We start from the raw sequence: 21,335 nt of genomic DNA, 5'->3' as shown, positions 1-21,335 counted from the left end.
GAATGCAGGGGAGATTCAACGTGCAGTTTGTACGGATGGAAATTTATGAAAAAAAAATCAGGAGGCGAGGTGACATTTTTCCTTGCAGCAGAGTAAGCTTTCTTGTTCATTTCGTTCTGAAGCAAAAGACTAACGTAACAAATAAGATGCAATTTTGCCGATTAGGACTTGAATGTCCCCGGATCCTCTCCAGCTTTATCATCGCCGAAAGGGTTGTGGCGGTGACAGGAGCCGGAATATGGTGGGAGAATAAACATAAAAGGTAGGGTGAGTTCAATAATTGATAGGAGGTGGATGTCGCGGGCTGAAGGTGTGAATGTGTATTTTCCTGTGTCGTGCCTCTCTCGGGCTCTAAACCAGTTTTATTCTCCCCGCTGCCATGTTCTCCGGTGTCAGTTCTGCAGTGTTAAGATGGAAATCACCATAACCCCCACTGAGAAGAGCTGAGATATTTTGTTTATTAATTATTTGAATTATTGACCTGAGCGGATATTTCGCTGCGCTGATGAACTGCTCTCATAATACCCCATAAATAAAAGTGTTTGTGCAGCAGCTTAATATCATCAGCATGTATCCGGTGTGTTGAAAAATGTGTTCTGAATCATTGTAATTATTTTGATCCAATCCGGCAATTTTGTTATAAAGGAAGTCAGAAAATTTACTGGCCACAGGATGATGAAGCTTCCGGAGATGGTGAGAAGTAAAATCACAGACCTCCTCCTGCTCTCCATCTCCGGGTCACTGCGGTTCTCCGCCTTGTTCGACCCCTCAGCCCCTTACGGACGCGACTAGTCACTGAAATGTGTCTGACTGTCAGAGCGTTGAACAGTACTATTAACACGAACGGGAGTACTGGCGGTAGAACAGTAGTAAGACAGTCATGTCCCACACACCGGGGATCTGTACGGTAGCTCGGCACTTGCAAACAGTCCCAGGGTATATTGTCAATCACTTTCATAGGTTACAATAGAAACAACTGCAGCACATTATTCAAACAGAGCAGAACACCGGTTGTCGTCGGAACCTCAGACGCAGTTTTCCCGGTGCAGTACTTTGCTCTCTATTTCTGACAGCAAATGGTGACAAACCGATCAAAGGTAAAACTGACGGTGAACCAGACAGAACGATCAGTGGCTGCCAATCCCAGGGCAGCGATCGCGCTGCATACGGGGCTGATGTCCATGAAAGTCCAGGGAAAGTAATAATAACCGACCAGCCACAATATCACCGCAAACATGATGGTCAGTAGATCCGCCGTTGCCATGGCCACCAGGTAGCGAGTGGTGCAGGTGGAGAGGCCGCACTTTCCCCAGGACAGTATCACAATCGTCACTAAGTTCACTGGGGGGAACAGCAGAAAGACTGAGTGAATTACTGTCTCACCGCTCTGTGCAGAGATAAGTTGTAAAGAGACAACAACCTAACTTTACTGGAGGTTTAAGAGGTGTAAATCGGGGTTCGCAGATACCTCAAATGCACGCAAGCAGGGAGAAAGGTTACGGCACTCGGTACTGCAAGAGGAGCAGGATTTGGCAAGGAAGCACTTTGAACTGATCGCCAAGGGCACTTTACGACTGATGTGTAAAGTTTGGATACCTAAGCAACTCCCACGATTTTCTGGCACTCATCGCATGTCGCTACGCCTCACTGCCTCTGACTTTGTCCATTTACAATGTTCAAAGTTCGTAGCAGATTTACTTCCTCTGTTTGCAAGCATTCATCTTTTCGACTCCCGTTTTTCACCCGCCCACACGTGCCCAGCTAGGCTCGTTGCTTTTAAATTCTGCAACTGCACTTGACCGCGGTTCCTTCACACAATGTCAAGAGATCTTATCTGGAAGTTCCCATTTTCTTTTCTTTTTTTTTGGTATATTCCTTCTGACCTGCTCCAAATTACAGGCGCATTATTTAAATGGATCGATGTTTATTGTTGCAGAGCGGACCATGTACCTTACCCCGTCAGGCATCTAACAGACACCTCTGGGTTGGCTAACCCCCTCTTCATGGATATTATGGCCTGGAAAGAAACTCTTGTAAATTAAAGCACACACGGACACATTTCAATTTTCGAAAATCCCGATGGTTCACGATCTAACGCACAAGTGCATCTCACCGGGTTTTGGCTTATCACGTTCCCTTCAAACTTGCAGCATTATTTTTCCAAACCCAGCGCAATTCCTTTAAATTTGAATTCAAAGCGTGTTGAACTATTGATGCAGGTGAAAAAGCACCAAGCAACCGCAGTTTACATTGACAGGGGTCTTGCATTGATAAATCAAAGCTGCCTGCCATGAATCCACAAAATGCATCAATCTCCCTGACCTTCCACTTTACATCTGTTTCCTTTATTTATCTATTTATTTTCAGCCGAGGCTACGGATGAAACTGCAAGGAACTTCTGAACGAACACAAGGATTTATTACAATGTCTGCACCGCACTCACTGATACACCGGCATCACAAAGCTGTCAGTAACTGAACGAGTCCAAAGACCGCGCACATAGAACTGTAAATGTTAGTTTACCTGTGTTCTTACCGGGAACACCGACAATGGCAATGATCAAGTAATGTATCTTTCTCACACGGTAAATAGTTTCAAGCATTCTGTGTGAGATTCAGCCTGTCTTCCAACTGCCTGCGATCTCGCTGAAGAAACTCTGAGCTGATTGATCTCCACGGTCATTCATCTATACTCGCTCCAGCACGCTGAATATACAAGACTACACAAGGCTGACGTGTCTTCCAACATCTGGGATAAAAATAAACATGATGTCATTCAAGTAAAATGAAGAAAGTTAAAATCTCCTACTCTTAACAAATTAACCTTCTTGCAATAATGCGATCTCTCTGCAAATCGGTTGTCTAAACACGTGGTTTATAGTCCATTAACGCCATCGTACGTTTTTCTTTATTCCTCGGTTCCAGTCATGCAGCCTCGTTAGATTCGGTAATTAGGGAGACAGAACGTAGATATTGGGACGGAAACAGAGAAGCGGTGGTACAGTGACAACCGCATCGGACGTAAAGGCCCAAGTTCGAATCGGGCCAGCTCCTGGCACTCTTTCCATCCGTGCTGTGTTGAGCCTTCAGCTAGCAACTCGGCCTCATGTAAACAGCAGTCACGTGCTAAGGAAAGTGCAGAAAATGTCGCCCGCTGTGCCACAAGGTGTGAGAAGGATCAACAGAAGAGACACCAGGAGGGTGAGTTTCCTCCCGGTTGCTCGGACCCATGATGTATCAGAACGTCTGCAGGACATTCTCAAGGAGGGGTTGGGGAGACAGCCAGAGATCGTGGTGCATTTTGAAACCAATGGCATAGTCAAAAAAGGAAAGATATCCTAGAGAGTGCGTACATAGAGTTGGAAAGAAGATGAAGAGCAGGACCTCCAAGGTTGTAATCTCCAGGTTACTCCCTGTGCCATGGCAAGTGCAGGTAGGAATGGGGCGATTGCACGGATGAACCAGTGGCTGAGGAGATGGTGCAAGTCGCAGGGTTTCAAGTTCTTTGATTATTGGAACCTTTTTTCGGGAAGGGGCGACCAGTGCAAGAAGGGAGGCTGCACCTGAACTGACGGGGAACCCATATCCTGTCCGGAAGGATTGCTGATGCTATTCAGGAGAGTTTAAACTAGTTTTGCATGGGGCTGGGAACGAGAGATCCAGGTCATTAAGGGAAGCATCGGACGAGAAGGTAGGTCTGAGGGAATATGTTGAAAAGCAAAATCAATTTAACAGGTACGGTTGATCGGACAGCCTGAAGTGTGTATATTTTAATACCGGGAGCATTATGGGTCAGGGTGACACTGCAGGCATAACTGAACCTTGGTTGAGAGATGGGTAGAAATGGGTGATTAATGTACCAGGTTTTCGAAGTTCTATAAGAGATAGAAGAGGCGGTGAAAGTGAAAAGAGGGGAAGTGCCGACTAAACAGGAACAATATCTCAGCTGCACTCGGGAGATATATGAAGTGGTCTGACACTGAGTCCATTTCGGTGGAACTGAGGACGAGGGAGGATGTAATGTACTACAAACCCCCTAATAACCACTGGAACATGAAGGCATAGTTATGTAAACAAATTAAGAAAATTTGTAAAATTAATAAGGTTGTTGTCATTGTGCATTCCACGTCTCTAATATGAACGGGGTCCTACTTAGTGTAAGGGTTTAGCTGGGGTAGAATTTGTTAAGTGTAACTAAATAAGGGCATTAGGAAATCCAAGCGAGTTATGAACAGTCCTTGGCAAGTTGGATTAAGGTATGCCTTTATAGAAACCTAAGGCATTCCGTACAGACATCAGTGGGACTACTCAAGGATAAAGGGGAAATATTTGCTTGGATACAGAGAATGTGAGTGAGGTATTTAATGAATATTCTGTTTCAATATTTATGAACAAAGAAGATATGGAGCGTTAGGGCGTTTCGAAGTCAAGGAGGAGGAGGTGTTGGGCGCCTAGTGAGTAGTATTAAGACTATCAGACCAGAAGACATAGGAGTAGAATTATCGAATTTGGCCCATCGAGTCTGCCCGCCATTTAAGCAAGACAGATCCTTTGTTACCCCTCCTCAACCTCACTCCCTGGCCTGTTCCCCGTAACCTTTGATAGTTAAGTGTGTCCCCAGAGCCTTATGGGGTTTACTCCAGTTTATTGAAGGGGGCAAGAGATGAGATTGCTGGGCCCTTGACCAGTAATTTTCTGTCCTCTGCGAGGTTCTGGGGGGTCGGCAAGGCGCTGATTTTGCAACGCTCTTTATGAAGGGAACAATGGAAAATCCTGGAAACTATGGACCGGTGGGTCTCACGTCAGATGGAGCGAAGTTGCTGAAACAGATTATTTGGGATGGGACTTCTGAGAATTTGGAAAACACGGCCTGATTAGGGAGACCAGCTTGGCTATGTATGGGGGTAGGTCGTGTCTTACCAAATTGATTGAGATTTTTTGACAAGATGACAAGAGTGATTGATGAGGGTAAGGCACTGGATGCTGTTTACATGGACTTTAGCAAGCCATTTGACAAAGTCTGCCATGGGAAGCTCAGCCAGAAGAGAAGGATGCACGGGTTCTGCAGCGAATTCGCTGTTTGAATTCAGAACTAGCTTGTGCATTGATGGCAGATGGTCGCAGCTGAAGAGACTTATTCGAGCTGGTGGTCTGAAATTAGTGGAGCTCCGCAGACATCTGCGCCGGAAACTCTGCTGTTTGTGTTGTTTATAAATGATCTGCATGAAAATGCAGAGGAGTCAGTTAGTACATCTGTGGATCATACTAAGACAGGTGGAATTGTCGATCGCGTAGAAGACTGGCAACAAATACAACGTGATATAGAACAGTTACAGATGTGGGCTGAGAAGTAGCATATGGAATTTAACCTAGATAAATATGAGGTGTTGCACTTCGGTAAGGCAAAATGCAAGGAGACAGTACACTATTAATAGCAAGATCCTTAACAGAATTGCTGAGCAGAGAGATCTGTGATCCAAATTCATAGCTCCTTGAAAGTGGCTACACAGGTCGATAAGGTGGTTAAGAAGGCTCATGGAATGTTTGTCTAAATTCGTCGAGGCACTGAGCTCAAAAGTTAGGAGATTATACTGCAACTTTACAAAACTCTAGTAAGGCCACATCTGGAGAACTGGTACATTTCTGATCACTCCACTAGAGAAAGGATGTCGAGGCTTTGGAGAGGGTGCATAAGAGGTTTACAAGGATGCTGCCCTGTAGAGAGGGATGAGCTATCATGAGAAGCTGGATAAATGGGCTGTTCACTGGAACTCAAAGTTGAGGAGAGATCTGATAGAGGTTTAAAATATTATGAGTGGCTTAAATAGAGTTTACATGGGTTATCAATTTCCCTGGGTTGAAATGTCTCATACCAGAGGGCATGCATTGAAGGCAGGAGGGGGTAGCTTCATGGAAGATGTGAGGGGTAAGATTCTTTATTCAGAGAATGTGCTGCTTGGTATGGAGGTAGAGGCAAAGACATCAGAGGTTTTTAACAGACTTCTGGATAGGCACATTGATGTAAGGAAGATTGGGGGATATGGACATGGTGTAGGTTGAGAGATTAGTGTTTGGGTGCTTTGATTTGCTTCTTAGGTGCTTTGGCACTGCATTGCGGGCCACATGGTCTGTTCCTGTGCTGTTCTGTTCTATTTTCTATGTGGACGAGTTCTCCAGGCCGTCCTGACTGAGTAATGACGTGATATTTTCCCTGATAGGAACGCCTCAAGCCCCCTTTAATCCCTCCCATTCTGTTGCGTCTAATTCAACGGACCCGCGGAATACCGATCTGCCAGTCCTGCCGTCCTGTAAACAAGTCCAATGGCTACAGTAACTCATCTGCCTTTCCACCAATAATTATTGTATTGAAATATTAGTCATATCACCATCAGCACATTATCATATCGTACTTAACCTTTTGATTCCGCACTCTCGCCACTCCTTACTCCCTCCCCTCTCCCCCTTTAACTCCACTTCTCTCTCTCTCCTATTCCACTCCCACACTGTCTACCTCTCTCACTCACCCTCTCACCATCATTCACTCCCTTTCTCTCACAATCTCCTCCTCTAACTCACCTTCTGTCCCTTCTCTGTCCTCTGCTATCTCCCCTCCTCCCCTCTCACTCTCTACTCCTCTCCCTCCCTCTCCTCACCTCTCACTCTCTACTCCTTCTATCCCTCTCCTCACCTCTCCCTAGCTCTTTCTCTCTCGCTTCCCCTTCTCTCTCCCTCTACCTGCCCCAAATAGTGAAACTGATCTGCAACTTTCCCCTCTCCAACTTCAACACCCACACCCGGGCCTTCCCCTCCCCCTGCTCACCCCTGAACATCCACATCACTGTGCTCCTTCCCCTCACTCTCACCTGTACATCCACATCATTTAAAAGTTTACTGGCAACTGTGACTGGGAATAGTGCAGGTTCCAGATATTTGATAAATTTCTTATTCTGGAATGTCGTAGTTGGGAATGCCACGGGCTGATTTGTTTAAAGGCATTGTGAAAAATACTTATTAAAACAGTAGCAGTTCAAGTTTTTAATCGCATTGTCCTGCAGCAGAAATGGGTAAATACAATATTGAAGTGACATTTTTCACACCCACATGAGGGTGAATTGTCAATCTGGTCCGATTTGATTTCAGCAGAAAGGCCGCTCCCTGTTCTGAGGAATGTGCACGGAGAGGAAGCTGCTTACATAGAGATCCTGAGCTCAGAGTCAAACAGAAAAACAACCCGCATCTTCCAACTCAATGATCTGGCCTCTTCCTCATTCCTTTCCAATTCCACTGAGGGGCCTTGGCCCGAAACATCGATTTATTGTTGAGATCCATAGATGCTGCCGGACCTGCTGAGTTCCTCCAGCATCTTGCGTTACCATGGTTACGAAAGATCGGCGAGTGGGAGCGTGTGGGGCGGTGGGCAAGGTAGTGTGAAGCTACTTCAAAACTCATCTATGTTGTTGGAATATTTTTTGGGGGGAATTAGGTGTGAATAATTCAACTTCTGATATTTATTTTGGACCATTACTTAATCAGCCCGTTGTCTGTATTTTGCATCGGAGACCAAGGAGTCACAGAGTCATAGAAAAATAGAGCACAGAAACAGGCCCTTCGGCCGAGGAATTTAAACTGCCTGATCTCGTCAGCCTGCGCCAGGGCCAAAGCCCACTATACACTGACTATCCAAATGATTAATCCTATCGACCCAGCGCCGGAGACATAGCCCACCATACCCCTACCATCCAAACGACCAGTTAAACAGTGATATCGTCTTCACATGCACTACTTTTGTTGGCCGCTCATTCCACGACCCTCTGAGTGAAGATGTTTCCGCTCATGTTCCTCTTAAACTTTTCATCTTTCACCCTTCCCCCATGCCCTCTGGTTGCAGTCCCACTCACCCTAAGCGGAAAAAAAAGCTTGCTTACACTTACCCTACCGATATGCTTCATAATTTTGTATACCTCGATCAAATCTCCTCTCAATCTACCAACCTATTACATCTGTGCTTATGACTCTGGTCATCCAGACCCGGCAACATCCTGGTAAATTTTTCCAGTATTCCTACAACCTTATTCACATCTTTACTGCAGGTAGGTGACCAATCCTTCACACTGTACTCCAAAGTCTTACACAAATTCAACATCACACCCCATCTACAGTCCTCAATACATAGACTTATGAAGGCGAATGTTTGAAAATGTTTTCTTTACAACTCTATCTACCTGCCACGCTACATTCTGTGAATTATGGAACTGTGACCCCAGATCCCTTTGTTCTTCCACACTCCTCAGTACCCTATCGTACACTGTTTCAGTCCTACCCTGGCTGTTCCTACCAAAGTGCAACACCTCGCACTTGTCTGCGTTAAATTACGTTTGGGGTTTTTTAGCCTTTTTTTGCAGCTGGTCCGATTCCCGCTGTAAGTTATGATAACCTTCCTCGCTGTCCACTACACCCCCAATCTTGGCGTTATCTGCAAATCTGCTGATCCAGTTAACTACATTGTCATGTAGATTGCTTCTTTCGATGACAAAGAACAACCCAGCCAGCACTGTTCTCTGCAACATTTCACTAGCCACAGGTCTCCAGTCAGAGAGGTAACATCTACTGATGCTTTCTGGTTTCTCCCACCAGGACAATGTCTTATCCAGTTTATTGAATGCCGAGTGACTGGACCTTCTTGACTATCCTCCCATGCGAGACCTTGGCAATTCCCTTCTAAAGTCCATGAAGACCATACCACTGACTTGTCTTCATCAACTTTCATGATAACACCTTCAAAAAAAATATCTATAGGATTGCTAAGACAGGACCAACTACGTACGAAGCCATGCTGACTATCCATAATCAGTCAAATATTCATATATCCTATCTCTTAGAGTAGCTCCCAATATCTTTCCCACTACTGATATCAGACTCACCTTCCTATGAAATTCTCACAGAGTTTTAGGCCCTTTCTGAAACAGAGGAATAACATTAGTTATTTTCCAACCCTGAACTACCTCACCCGTTGCTCAGGATGATTTAAATATCTATTCCAGGCCCCCTGCAATTTCTGTACTTGCCTCCCACAGTCTGACGAAGGACCTTATCAGGCCCTGGGGATTTAGCCTCCCCAATTTGCTTGAAGAAAGCAAACACCTCCTCTCCAATCTGCATAGGATCCAGGACCTCAGTACTTATACAGACTCTGTATCCGTCTCCTGAGTAAATACAGATGCAGAAAATCCATCTCTTCCATCTCGTCATCTCCCCCTCCTCCTTTGGCTCCATATATGGTTTACTGTTCTGATCTTTCAGAGGACCAATATTGTCCATTGCAATCCTTTTATTCTAATCTGTATAATCCGTTAGTACTGGTCTTCACCCAAAGCATTCATTCAGCACACTTGATTTATTTCTAAGTGTTACCTTGCATTTCGTAAACTCAATAATTGCCTATCTGCCTATACCTACTATGGAACTCCTTTTATCTCGTAACCAGAGATGCAATATCTCTAAAAAAAAGGTTCCCTAAAGAAGTTATCCTTGCCTTTTATTGTGACAGGCACATACAAATATTACACGCTCAAAATTTCACCGTTGAAGGTCGCTCACTTATTAGAACGCCTCTGCCAGAACACAGCCCGTCCCATTCCACAGTGGCCAGGTCATTTCTGATGCCATAAAAATTGTCCTTTCCAAATTTTAATCTTAACCCACGCACATACCCTTTTCCATATTTCCTTTGAATCTGGTGGCATTGTGATCACGAAATGCAAAGAGTACCCCTACACACCCCTCTCTCTTTGCCGCCCATCTCACTCATTCCTCTCTCCTATGCTTCCCGGATACTCACTGTTCTTGCTCACTGCACTTCGCTCTCACCCCTCCCACTCGCCTCCTCGTGCACACCCCTTCCTCTCTCTCACCCAACCCTCTTCACACCCCTCTCCATCATCATCTCTCCCATTCTGCTGAACCGTCTCCCTCCACTCTCTCCCTTCTCCCCTTTTTCCACCTTTCTCTCTCCTATCCTTCTTACCCGTGACTCACCCTCTCTCCAACTCTTTCTCATCTCTCCCAGCCGCGCTCGCTACCCCTCTCACTTACCCTCCCCCGATGCCTCACACCCTTCCTCTCAAACTCTCCCTCTCTCTCCGCCCTCGATCTGTCCCTTCCTTTCTCTCCCCTTTCCCTCCAGCTGTTTTACTGCCCCCTCTTTCTCTGCCTTCCCCCTCTCTCTCGCCCTCTCCATGTCTCCAATCTCCTTAACACTTTCCCACTCCGCCCGCTCTCGACGCAACTTCATCTCCCCCCTCTCCAACTTCCACACACTCCTCCTGCCCCTCCTCCGCCTGCTCACTCTTCAAACCTCCCTCCCCCTCACCCTCACGGTTACAGCAAACATCTAAGAACTATTGGCAACGGTAACTGGGAACACAGCCAAGTTAATGTTGCTCTCAGGAATGTCACGGACTGATTATTTGCAGGAATCCTGAAAATACTTGTAGAATAATTGCAGATGATGCGAGTCCGAGGGGAACATGAAATGCTGGAAACTTGCAGCAAACACTCGCAGCTCTGTAACGTGTAATGTTGCAGGTTAGAGACCCCAGGTAAATTTATTAAAGGCACATTAATGGTTCTATCGGTCTTCCCAGCAGCAGAAATGGTTAAATACATTATAAAAGTAAATGATTTCACACCTGAATGACAGTGAATTGCCGAACCGGTCGGATTTGATTTCAGCAGAAAGGCCGGTCCCTGTTCCGAGGAATGTTCGGGTCCAGCAGATGCTTCCACACAGACCCTGAGCTCCGAGTTTCACAGAACAACAACCCGCATCTTCCAAATCAATCTATGATCTGAGCTATTCACCCTTCCTTTCCAGTTCCACTGAAGGGTTTGGCCCGAAAGCTCGATTTATTTCTCCGTTCCATGATGCTGCCGGTCCTGCTGAGTTCCTCCAGCATTTTGTGTGCTACCATGGTTACGACAGAGAAAGGGCAGCTTGAAAAGTCTGCAGAACATATCCTTCTTGTTAGAATTTTATTGGGGAATTAAGCTGTGAAAAATTAAACTTCTGAAAATTATTTCTGATCTTCGTTTAATCAACCCGTTGTCTCTGTTCTGCATCAGAGATCAAGGTGACATAGAAAAGTACAGCACAAAAACAGGCCTTTCGGCTGAGCCACTTAAACTGCCTAATCCCTTCGAGCTGTACCGGGGCCAAAGCCCTCCGCACCCCTCCCATCCAAACTATCTCTTAATGGTTGAAATCGAACTGGTGTGTAACATGTGCAGCCGGCAGCTCGTTCCGCACTCTCACGACCCTCTGAGTAAAGAAGTTTCCCCTCATGTTCCCCTTAAACTTTTCATCTTCAACCCTTAACCCATGACCTCTGGTTGTAGCTCCACCCAACCTCAGTGGAAAACGACTGCTTGCGTTTACCCGATCTATACCCCTCATAATTCTTTCTACTTCTGTCATATCTCCGCTCGATCCACTTAGTTCAAAGGAATAAAGTTCAAACCTATTCAATCTTTCCTTACAAATTATTTTTTTCTAAAATTTGCTTTTTAAATTTAAAAACAGCAGAAGTCTGCAGATGACGCGAGTTTGGAGTAAAAATGAAATGCTGGAAACTCGCTGGAGACAGGGCAGCAACTATGACTGGTGAAGTTGCGTGTTCGAGACCCCAGGTAGTTTACTTTGAATCACGTTAAAGATCCGGTCACTCTTCCCTGGAGCAGAAATGGTTAAATACAATGTTAAAGATCCGGTCACTCTCCCCTGGAGCAGAAATGGTTAAATACAATGTTAAAGATCCGGTCACTCTTCCCTGGAGCAGAAATGGTTAAATACAATGTTAAAGCGATGTTGTTCACACCGGAATGAGAGTGAATCGTCGAACCGATAGGATTTGATTTCAGCAGAAAGGCCGCTCCCCGTTCTGAGGAATGCGGGCGGACAGGCCGCTGCTAACGCACATACCTGAGCTCCGAGTCTCTCAGAACAACAACCCGAAGCGTCTGAATCAATCAATAATCCGGCCTCTTCCCAGATTGGCGAGAGGGAGCGTTTGGTGTAGGGGGCGGGGCAGCTTCAACGACCTCAAAAACTTATTCAAAAATATCCGCGAATATACTTGGCGAATTTAGGAGTGAATAATACAACTTCTGATATTTACTTCGGATCTTTGTCTAATCAACCCGTGGACTGTTATGAATCAGTGACCAAGGAGTCACAGAGTCACAGAGTTAAAGTGTCAGGGGAAAGTATAGCACAGAAACAGGCCCTTCGGCCGAGCTATTTAAACTGCCTGCTCCCATCGACCTGCACCGGGGCGGTATCTACCACACCCCCACCTTCTAAACTATCTCCTAAACGTTGAAATCCAGTTCGCATGCGCCACTGGTGCTGGTAGCTCGTTCCACGTTCTCACGACCCACCGAGTGAAGAAGTTTCACCTCATGTCCCCCTCTGTTTCTTCAGCTTTCACCCTTCACCCATCACCTCCGGTTGTGTTCCTACCGACATTATTGGAAAACCCTGCCTGCATTTACCCTGTCTATACCCCTCATAACGTTGTATACCACTATGAAATCTCCTCCCAATCTTCTATATTCTAAAGAACCAGTTTTAATCCATTAAATCTTTCCTCATATCTCAGGTTTTCCAGACCTGGCCAAATCTTTGTAAACTTCCTCTGCCCTCTTTCAACCTTACGTACACTTTCCGTGTGAGTAGCTGGCCAAAGCTGCGCTCAACCCTTCAAGACTCCAACAGTGTCTTGTATAACTTCAGCTTAACATCCCATCTCGCTGCGGTCAGTACTTCGGCCTACGTGCCAGATGCCTGCTTTACGACCCCATTAATCCGTGACGCCATTTTGCAACCGGGTCCACATTCCGCTGCAAGCCGTTGTAGTATTCCTTGCTGTCGAACGCACTTCTAAGTTTGGCGTCATCGGTAAATGTCCTGATGCATTTAACCACATTATGGTTCAGATCGTTGATATCGATGAAAACAGCAGAGGACGATCCCTGATTTATCCCCCTAATTTGCCTCAAGGCAGCAAACAACTCCTTTGTAATTTGTATTGTCCTTGGAGTTGGTGCCGTTTTGCCTTACCTCTATAGACTCTCTCGGCGTCTCCCAAGTAAATACAGATGCACATTAAATGCATCTTTTTGGCTGCACACACGGTTTACCATTCTGATCTCCCAGAGGACCAGATCAGTCTCCTGCAGTCCCTCAGCTCTTAACATTTCAGCAGCACCCTTGAGGAATCTTCTTCACCTTCTCTGCTAAGGTGACATCATCCCTTCTTTTGACCCTTCTGCTTTCTGTTGTAAGTGTTCTCTTTCATTTCATACGGTCCTTACGCACCTCGTTGCACGAGGGGTTTCCTGCGGTTCTCCATCTCCGGCACCCTCTCTGGCACCCTGCCCCACGTCAACACACCGGAGTCTCCTGCGCCCTCTGCTGGTGACTAAAACGTGCCCGACGGTTAATCCATTCGTCAGGAGAACCACCAGGAATGGGATTACCGAGGTGAGGATGCAATTAAATAAATTCATTGGCATCGTGAAAGATAACGACAACTAATATACAGATGACAAACAAACAAATGGAGTAAACATCATTGTATAATACTGCGAAAAACGAAAATACCAGTAAATGTTCCTTAACCAGTTGATCACTGTCACTGTCCCCAGATTCATAGCCGTGACTTCGTGGTGCAATATTTTATTTTAGATTTTTTTGGCAACAAATGGCCACAGATCCATCAAAGGTGATGGAGACCATATACCAGACCCAACGAAAAGGAACAGCGTGGATGTTAAACATCGGTGTACACTCAGACCTGAAGAAAATTTCGATTGGCACGTAAGTATTCGGAATCCTGCTCAATATCTGGTCCAGGACAACGATCAGCAGATCTGCCGCTTCCAATGCAACCAGTTAGCGAGTGAGAACTCCGGAGAGAATTCAATAAAAGGGTCTTGGGGTTGTGCAGGGTACCCTAAAGTTTAACCTCCAAGGTAGGGGAGCCTTGGACAAGAGGGCACGACTTCAGGATTGAAGGAAGTCCATTTACAACAGAGATGCAGAGACCTTACTGTCGTCAGACTGGAAAATCTGTGGAATTTGTTGCCAAGTGGTTGGGTGTGATTAGTCAAGTCATCAAGGGCTAGGGGAGAAGGCAGATGAGTGAGGATCACCGTATGAACTGGATCAGCCCATGATTGCATGGCGGGACAGATTCGATGTGCCGCATGGCCTTCTTCTGCTCCTATATCTTATGGTCTTATGGTCATATGGATCCACAGTTAAATCAGCGCAAGATTAAAACCGTCACGAGGTCATTGCGAAGAGCATAAAAAAAAACTTTGTGGTTACACATCAGGAAACGTTTTCCTTTAATTTCATGAGGCGCAATGTATAAGAACAGAGATATGTTATTACAAATGCGCTTGGCTCGCTTCAGCTTCGATTGAAACGCTCGTCGCAGCTCTCGACAACGCATAAATGTGCTGAAGAGTCTCAACAGCCTGTTCCTGAATGGAAAGTTTCATAATAGGGACACACAGAAAGATTCAATATCACACGTATCCGGATGCATCTGAACACAGAAAACTGGAGAGTTGTGGAACCACATCAGCGCGGTAAAGCAGCCACCATAATGAAAGGCCAATCACGCCATTAATTCTCTTTGCCCTACCATTCTGACCGCCGCCATCCTTCGGACCGATGATACAAAAGCCTGAAAGCCCCTGGCACCGGGTTCAGTTAAAAAAAATATCTGTCATTTCTGATAAGACAACTAAATGTTTCCATAGGCCGATCAGATTAAATCTTTGCCACACAATCTCCCTCGTTATCATCTTGCACCTATTTGTTTACATGCACATTACCTGCTCTGTAAATGTTACAATTTATTATTGTTATTTATTACTGCGTCCGGTACTCCCGATGTGGCCTTTTGTATATTGGCGAGACCCGACGCAGACTGGGAGACCGCTTTGCTGAACACCTACGCTCTGTCCGCCAGAGAAAGCAGGATCTTCCAGTGGCCACACATTTTAATTCCACATCCCATTCCCATTCTGACATGTCTATCCACGGCCTCCTCTACTGTAAAGATGAAGCCACACTCAGGTTGGAGGAACAACACCTTATATTCCGTCTGGGTAGCCTCCAACCTGATGGCATGAACATCGACTTCTCTAACTTCCGCTAAGGCCCCACCTCCCCCTTGTACCCATCTGTTACTTATTTTTTATGCACGCATTCTTTCTTTCACTCTCCTTTTTCTCCCTCTGTCCCTCTGAGTATATTTCTTGCCCATCCTCTGGGTCCCGCCCCCCTTGTCTTTCTTCCCGGACCTCCTGTCCCGTGATCCTCTCGTATCCCCTTTTGCCTATCACCTGTCCAGCTCTTGGCTCTATCCCTCCCCCTCCTATCATTTTGGATCTCCCCCTCCCCCTCCAACTTTCAAATCCCTTACTCACTCTTCCTTCAGTTAGTCCTGACGAAGGGTCTCGGCCCGAAACGTCGACTGCACCTCTTCCTACAGATGCTGCCTGGCCTGTTGCGTTCACCAGACACTTTGATGTGTGTTGCTTGAATTTCCAGCATCTGCAGAATTCCTGTTGTTTATTGTTATTTATTGATCTTATTTTAACCAATAACCGAAAAGATTCGTCTGTTATTAACCGACTCCGCATTGGATTAAACCTGATAACGGTCACGCTTGAAATTCAGCTTATGCAAGGCACGGGAGTGAGGCCGGGGGAACTATAGCTGGAAAAGATAGATAATGGTGAAACAACTGTCAAAACACCTCTTCCTTTACCCATTTGCAGGCCTTTGAAATAGTCGTGCCGGGTGCGACACTCTGTCACATGCAAATCTCGCGATTTATCGGTCCTCGGAGTCCCCTTCTGGCCAAGTTGAGGCAAAACATGCGAGAGCAACTGCACCCTGCATTCTGGATTGGCATTCTCATCTCCGCAACACGAACATCGAATTTGCAAACTTCCGTCCAAACTGGGATTGCAAGGTGCTTCTGGAATTCTTATTAGTCACTGCGATAACCGGGACAAGAGCTTATTTCCGGTTTTCATCAATGAACCAGTTAGCAGTGAATAACTCAGATAAAGATTACTGTTGACTAGGCAATTTTCGTAAGTGGTGCGGGAAAAGTGCTCGGTGGGGCATCAAGTACAAACACCGCAGAACTTCCATTAAATGTCAGAATCAGAATCCGGTTAATTTGCACCGGCATGTGCCCTGCAATCTGTTACCTTAGCAGCAGCAGTTCAATAATAGAGAGGGAAAAAAATATACACAGCAGTTCAATAATACAGAAGAAAAAGTAAAATAAAAATCAATAAATAAGTAAATTAATCACAGTATATGGGCATTGAATAGATTAATAAAGTACAAAAACAGATATTTAAGAAGTGAGGCAGTTTCATGGGGTTAATGTCCATTGAGGAATCGGACGGCAGAGGGGGAGACGTGTCCGCAATAGTGACCCATTGAAACGGGCGGGAGCAAAGGATTCTGGGAATGCCTAGGGTGGAGCACCGCGGGAGGAGTGTGGGACTGACGTCACAGAAGGAGAGTCAGGGGCGGAGCGTGCAGCGGCTACGTATTACCCAGACATGTGTTTTTTACTTTGAGCAATGGAGAGCATGTCGGTAGGGTTAGTATTTTGCTCTGGATGTCGGATGCAGGAATCCTGGGAATCTTCCGGTCCCCCAGAAGGCCACTTCTGCGCCAGGTGCACCGAGATGCAGCTCCTGAGAGGCAATGTTAGGTATGATGACCTACAGCTTATTCGAGAGAGCGAACAGGAGATAGAGAGGAGCTACAGGGAATTAGTCACCCCGAGGCTGCGGGAGTTAGATAAGTGGGTGACGGTTAGGGGAGCGAGGGAAAGAGCTCAGATAGTCGAGAGAACCCCTGTGGCCATTCTCCTCAGTAATCATTATCTCGTTTTTGGATGCGGTTCCGGGGAATGACTGACAGAGCACGATCACAGCGATCGGGTCTGTGTTACTGAGCGCGGTTCCGTGGTGCAGAAGGGAAAGAGGAAGATGAGGAATGCGGTAGTCATAGTGAGGGAACAGACAGGAGTTTCTGTCAGCCTGATAGAGACACCCGCATGGTGTGTTGACTCCCATGTGCCAGGGTACGGGATGTCTCGGATCGCGTGCAGCAGAGCATTCAGAAGGGAGGGGGGAAACTGCCAGAAGTCTTGGTACACGTTGGTACCAATGACAGAGGGAGAAAAAGGGAGGAGGTCCTGAAGAGGGAATTCAGAAGTTGGTTAGGAAGCTGAAAAGCAGGAGCTGCACGTTAGTAAACTCGAGATTGCTGCCTGTGCCTGGTGCTAACGAGCGCAAGAATAGCGCGATCAGGCATATTAATGAGTAGCTGAGACTGATGTAGGGAGCAGGGCTTCGGGTTCCTGGAACACCGGACATCTTCTGCGGGAGGTGCAACCTGTACGAAAAGGAAAAATTACAGCTGAACCCAAAGGGGTCCAACACCCTAGCCGGCACATTTAATATAGCTGGGTTGGAACTAATTTGGCTGGTGGATGGGAACCGGAGTGATCGGCCTTAGGAAGGGGAAAACAGAAATAAATCACAGATAGCGTGCAACAGAGATGATAGAAAGGAAAGACAGCAGGTGAGGCATAATCACAGCCAGTGGGATGAGTTACAGGGCAACAGAAGTGTGGTGCAGATGAAACAGAAAGCAACAAATACTGGACTGAAAATGTTGCAGTTGAATACACTCAGCATAAGAAATAAAACGGACGATACTTAAATTCAACTGCAGATTGTCAAGTACGTCGTTGTGGCCACCTCTGAAACTTGGCTAAAGGATGCCTGCCATTGGGAGATGAAAGTCCAAGGATATACGGTGTATCGGAAAGATAGGTCAGTAGGCAGAATGGGTGGTGTGGCTCTGTGTATAGGGAAGGATGACACAGGAGCAGAAGGTTTAGAATCTCTATGGGTTGAGTTAAGAAATGGCAATGCTAAAGGAACCCGAATTGCAGTTCCATACATCCTCCAAACAGCAGCCCGGATGTGGATTACAAATTACAGCAGGAGATAGAACAGACGTGTCAAGAGGGCAATATCATGATAATCGTTGGGGATTTTAACATGAAAGTGGATTGGGAAAACCAGGCACATTTCTGGATCTCAGGAGAGAGAAATTAAAGAATGTCTAAGAGATGGATTTTTAGAACAGCTTGTTGTTGAACCCAATACGGGGTCGGCAGTTCTGGATTGGGTGTCGTGCAATGATCGGGAGGTGATAAAAGAGTTGAAGGTCAAGGAACCATAAAGGAACAGTGGTCACAATATGATCGAGTTCAGTTTGAAATTTGAGAAGCAGAAAGTAAATGTCAATGTGTCGGTATTTCAGTGGAATAAAGGAAATTTCAATGGCATGGGAGGGGAACTGGCGGAGGTTGACCAGAAAGGGACACTAACAGGAAGGACAGCACAGCAGCAATGCCTGGAGTTTCTGCGAAAAAAATGAGGGAAGTGCAAGTCAGATATATTCGAAACAAGAAGTCGACTTCGAATGGAAGAAGGACACTACCGTTGCTGACAAGTGAATTCAGAGATAAAACAAAAACAAAAGAGAGGGCATACAAGGACGCCAAATCTAGTGGAAAATAGATGATTGGAAAGCTTTTAAAAACTTGCAGAGGGAAACTAAGAAGGTCATTAGGAAGGAAAAGGTGAATTACGAAAGGAAGCTGGCGACTAATATCAAAAGAAGATACTATACCATTTTAACTATATAAAGAGGAAAAGAGAATTGAGGGTAGATAGAGGACTAATAGAAAATGATGCTGGACATATTTGTAATGAGAGACGCAGAGACGGCAGAGGAACTGAATGGGAAGTTTGCATCAGTCTTCACAGTGGAAGACACAAGCAGTGTACCGGACATTCAAGAGTATCAGGGAAGTGAGGTAGGTGCAGTGAAAATTACGACTCTGAAGGTGCTCAGGAAGCTTAATGGTCTGAGGGTAGATAATTCTCCTGGACCTGATGGACTGCACCCTCTGGTTCTGAAGGAAATAGCTGGAGAGATTGCGGAGGCATTAACAATGATCTTTCAAAAATCGGATAACTGGAAAGTTGCAAATGTTGCTCCGCTATTTCCGACGGGTGGGAGGCAGCAGAACTGAAACTATAGACCTGTTAGCCTGACATCAGTGGTTGGGAAGTTGTTAGAATCGATTGTTAGGGATCAGATTATGGAATACCTGGGAGCACATGACAAGACAGGCCAAAGCTAGCATGGTTTCCTGAATGGAAAATCCTTCCCGACTAACCTACCTCAATTCCTTGAGGAAATTACAAATAGGGCAGACAAAGGAGATGCAGTAGATGTGGTGTACTTGGATTCTCACAAGGTGCCGCACATGAGGCTGCTTAGCAAGATAAGAGCTCATGGAATTACAGAGGAGTTTGTAGCATGGGTGGAGCATTGGGTGGTTGACAGAAAACCGAGAGTGGGAATAAAGGGATCCTATTCTGGCTGGCTGCCGGTAACCAGTGGAGTTCCACAGGGGTCGGCGTTGGGACCGTAACTTTTTATTATGTATGTCAATGATTTGGACTACGTTATTAATGGATCTGTGGCTAAATTTACCTATGATACAAAGATAGGTGGAGGTGCGTGCAGTGTTGAGGAAACAGAGAGACTGCCGAGAGACTCAAATAGTTTAGGGGAATGGGCAAAGAAGTGGCAAATGAAATACAATGTTGGAAAATGTATGGTCAAGCACTTTGGGGGAAGAAATAAACGGTCAAACTATCATTTAGATGGGGTAAGAATTCAAAATGCAGAGACGCAAAGAGACTTGGGTGTCCTTGTGCAAGAAACACTAAAGGTTCACCTCCAGGTTTAGTCTGTAGTGAAGAAGGGGAATGAAATGTATGAGGAAATTCTGGCAGCTCTTGCGCTGTATTCCCTGGAGTTCAGGAGAATGAGGGGGATTCTAGGACCAGAGGGCACGACTTCAGGATTGAAGGACGTCCATTTAGAACAGAGATGCGGAGAAATTACTTTAGTCAGTGGGTGGTATATCTGTGGAATTTGTTGCCACGAGCGGCTGTGGAGTCCAAGTCATTGGGTATATTTAAAGCAGAGATAGATAGGTTCTTGATTAACCAGGGCATCAGTGGATATGGGGAGAAGGCAGAGGAGTGACGATGTCTGGAAGAATTGAATCTGCTGATGATTGAATGGCGGAGCAGACTCGATGGTTGAATGGCCTACTACTGCTCCTATATCTTATGGTCTTATGACTTTCTACCTCACTGTTAACAATGCTACCAATTCAGTGCTTCTGCAAAACAATTGTCATTGTTGATACAAATATAATGAATGCAGATACTCTGTCAGTTTAAGCAGCTGCACCAATTGTATTATTTGCTTCATATCGGTGCAAACTTTGAGTGTAGCTGGTTTACCACGTGACGGACTGCAATCAATTTTATGCTCACACAAAATGCTGGAGGAATTCACCTGGTCAGGTAGCATAGATCGAAATGAATAGACAGTTGACTTTTTGGGCTGCAACCCAGTTTCGGGATGGAGTAAAACGGCGGAAGATGCCAAAATACGAAAGTTGGGAGGAGCTGGAAAGAACACAAGCTGGAAGAGAGTAGGTGAAACTGGGGAATCAATAATCATTAAAATCACATTTCGGAGCCATATCCAGGATCGCTGCAGATCTACTGTGACATCCAAGGTATTTGTCAAATTAACATCATTATATCGGCCAGACTGCCGAATACACCGTCCTCAGCAAAAGGATTCTCTCCCGGGATAATCCCACCCTGGGACACCGGTCTCCCAGACTGAGTCCTGGCTCATGGGTAATTCCTGTCTGTGTAATGGCCCGGGGTCTCACCTGGGGGAGTCTCGAAAGCGAACATCTGGCAGAAGAATAGCCGCTGGACAGGAGGCGGAAATACGTCACTGCGGGACCAGTTCGTATGTCACACAGCGCGAGACTGGAGCCAGTTGGGTGAGAAACATTGTGAATTACACCTGGAGTGCGGCCATTACAGGTAAGGGTGGGAGTTAAAGGGGAGGGCAGGAAATCGGCCGAAATGTCCCCATCCCGCTGGCGGGGATGTGCACACATTCAGATGTTCACACAGTCACTGTCAGTCCTGGTCTGGGTTCCCGCAGAGACTCCAATTCCTCCCACCCGGTCTCACTGAACCGATTTGCAGCCTCACTGAAAACATAGTTCCTCAGCCTGAAACAGATGGGAGAATAAAGATGAA

General features: G+C 45.9%; 1 protein-coding gene across 14 annotated transcripts in view; it reads right to left on the bottom strand.

Moving 5' to 3' along the window:
* Positions 1-21,335, bottom strand: part of LOC140208694 (NACHT, LRR and PYD domains-containing protein 3-like) — a 247,788-nt gene that overhangs the window by 183,993 nt on the left and 42,460 nt on the right. For 3 of the 14 annotated variants that reach the window (XM_072277562.1, XM_072277563.1, XM_072277565.1), the window contains one exon: positions 13,329-21,307. The exons of the other annotated variants lie outside the window; for them this stretch is intronic. In XM_072277562.1, coding sequence (XP_072133663.1) covers positions 21,199-21,307 — 109 coding nt within the window. In that variant the 3' untranslated portion in view covers positions 13,329-21,198. Of the gene's footprint in view, positions 1-13,328; positions 21,308-21,335 lie in introns of those variants that run through there. 14 annotated transcript variants of the gene reach the window in all.

This window comes from Mobula birostris, chromosome 13, assembly GCF_030028105.1.
Source record: "Mobula birostris isolate sMobBir1 chromosome 13, sMobBir1.hap1, whole genome shotgun sequence".
NCBI classification, from domain to species: Eukaryota; Metazoa; Chordata; class Chondrichthyes; order Myliobatiformes; family Myliobatidae; genus Mobula; species Mobula birostris.
Note: the sequence above shows the minus strand (reverse complement) of the source record. Positions and strands in the feature narration are given on the sequence as shown.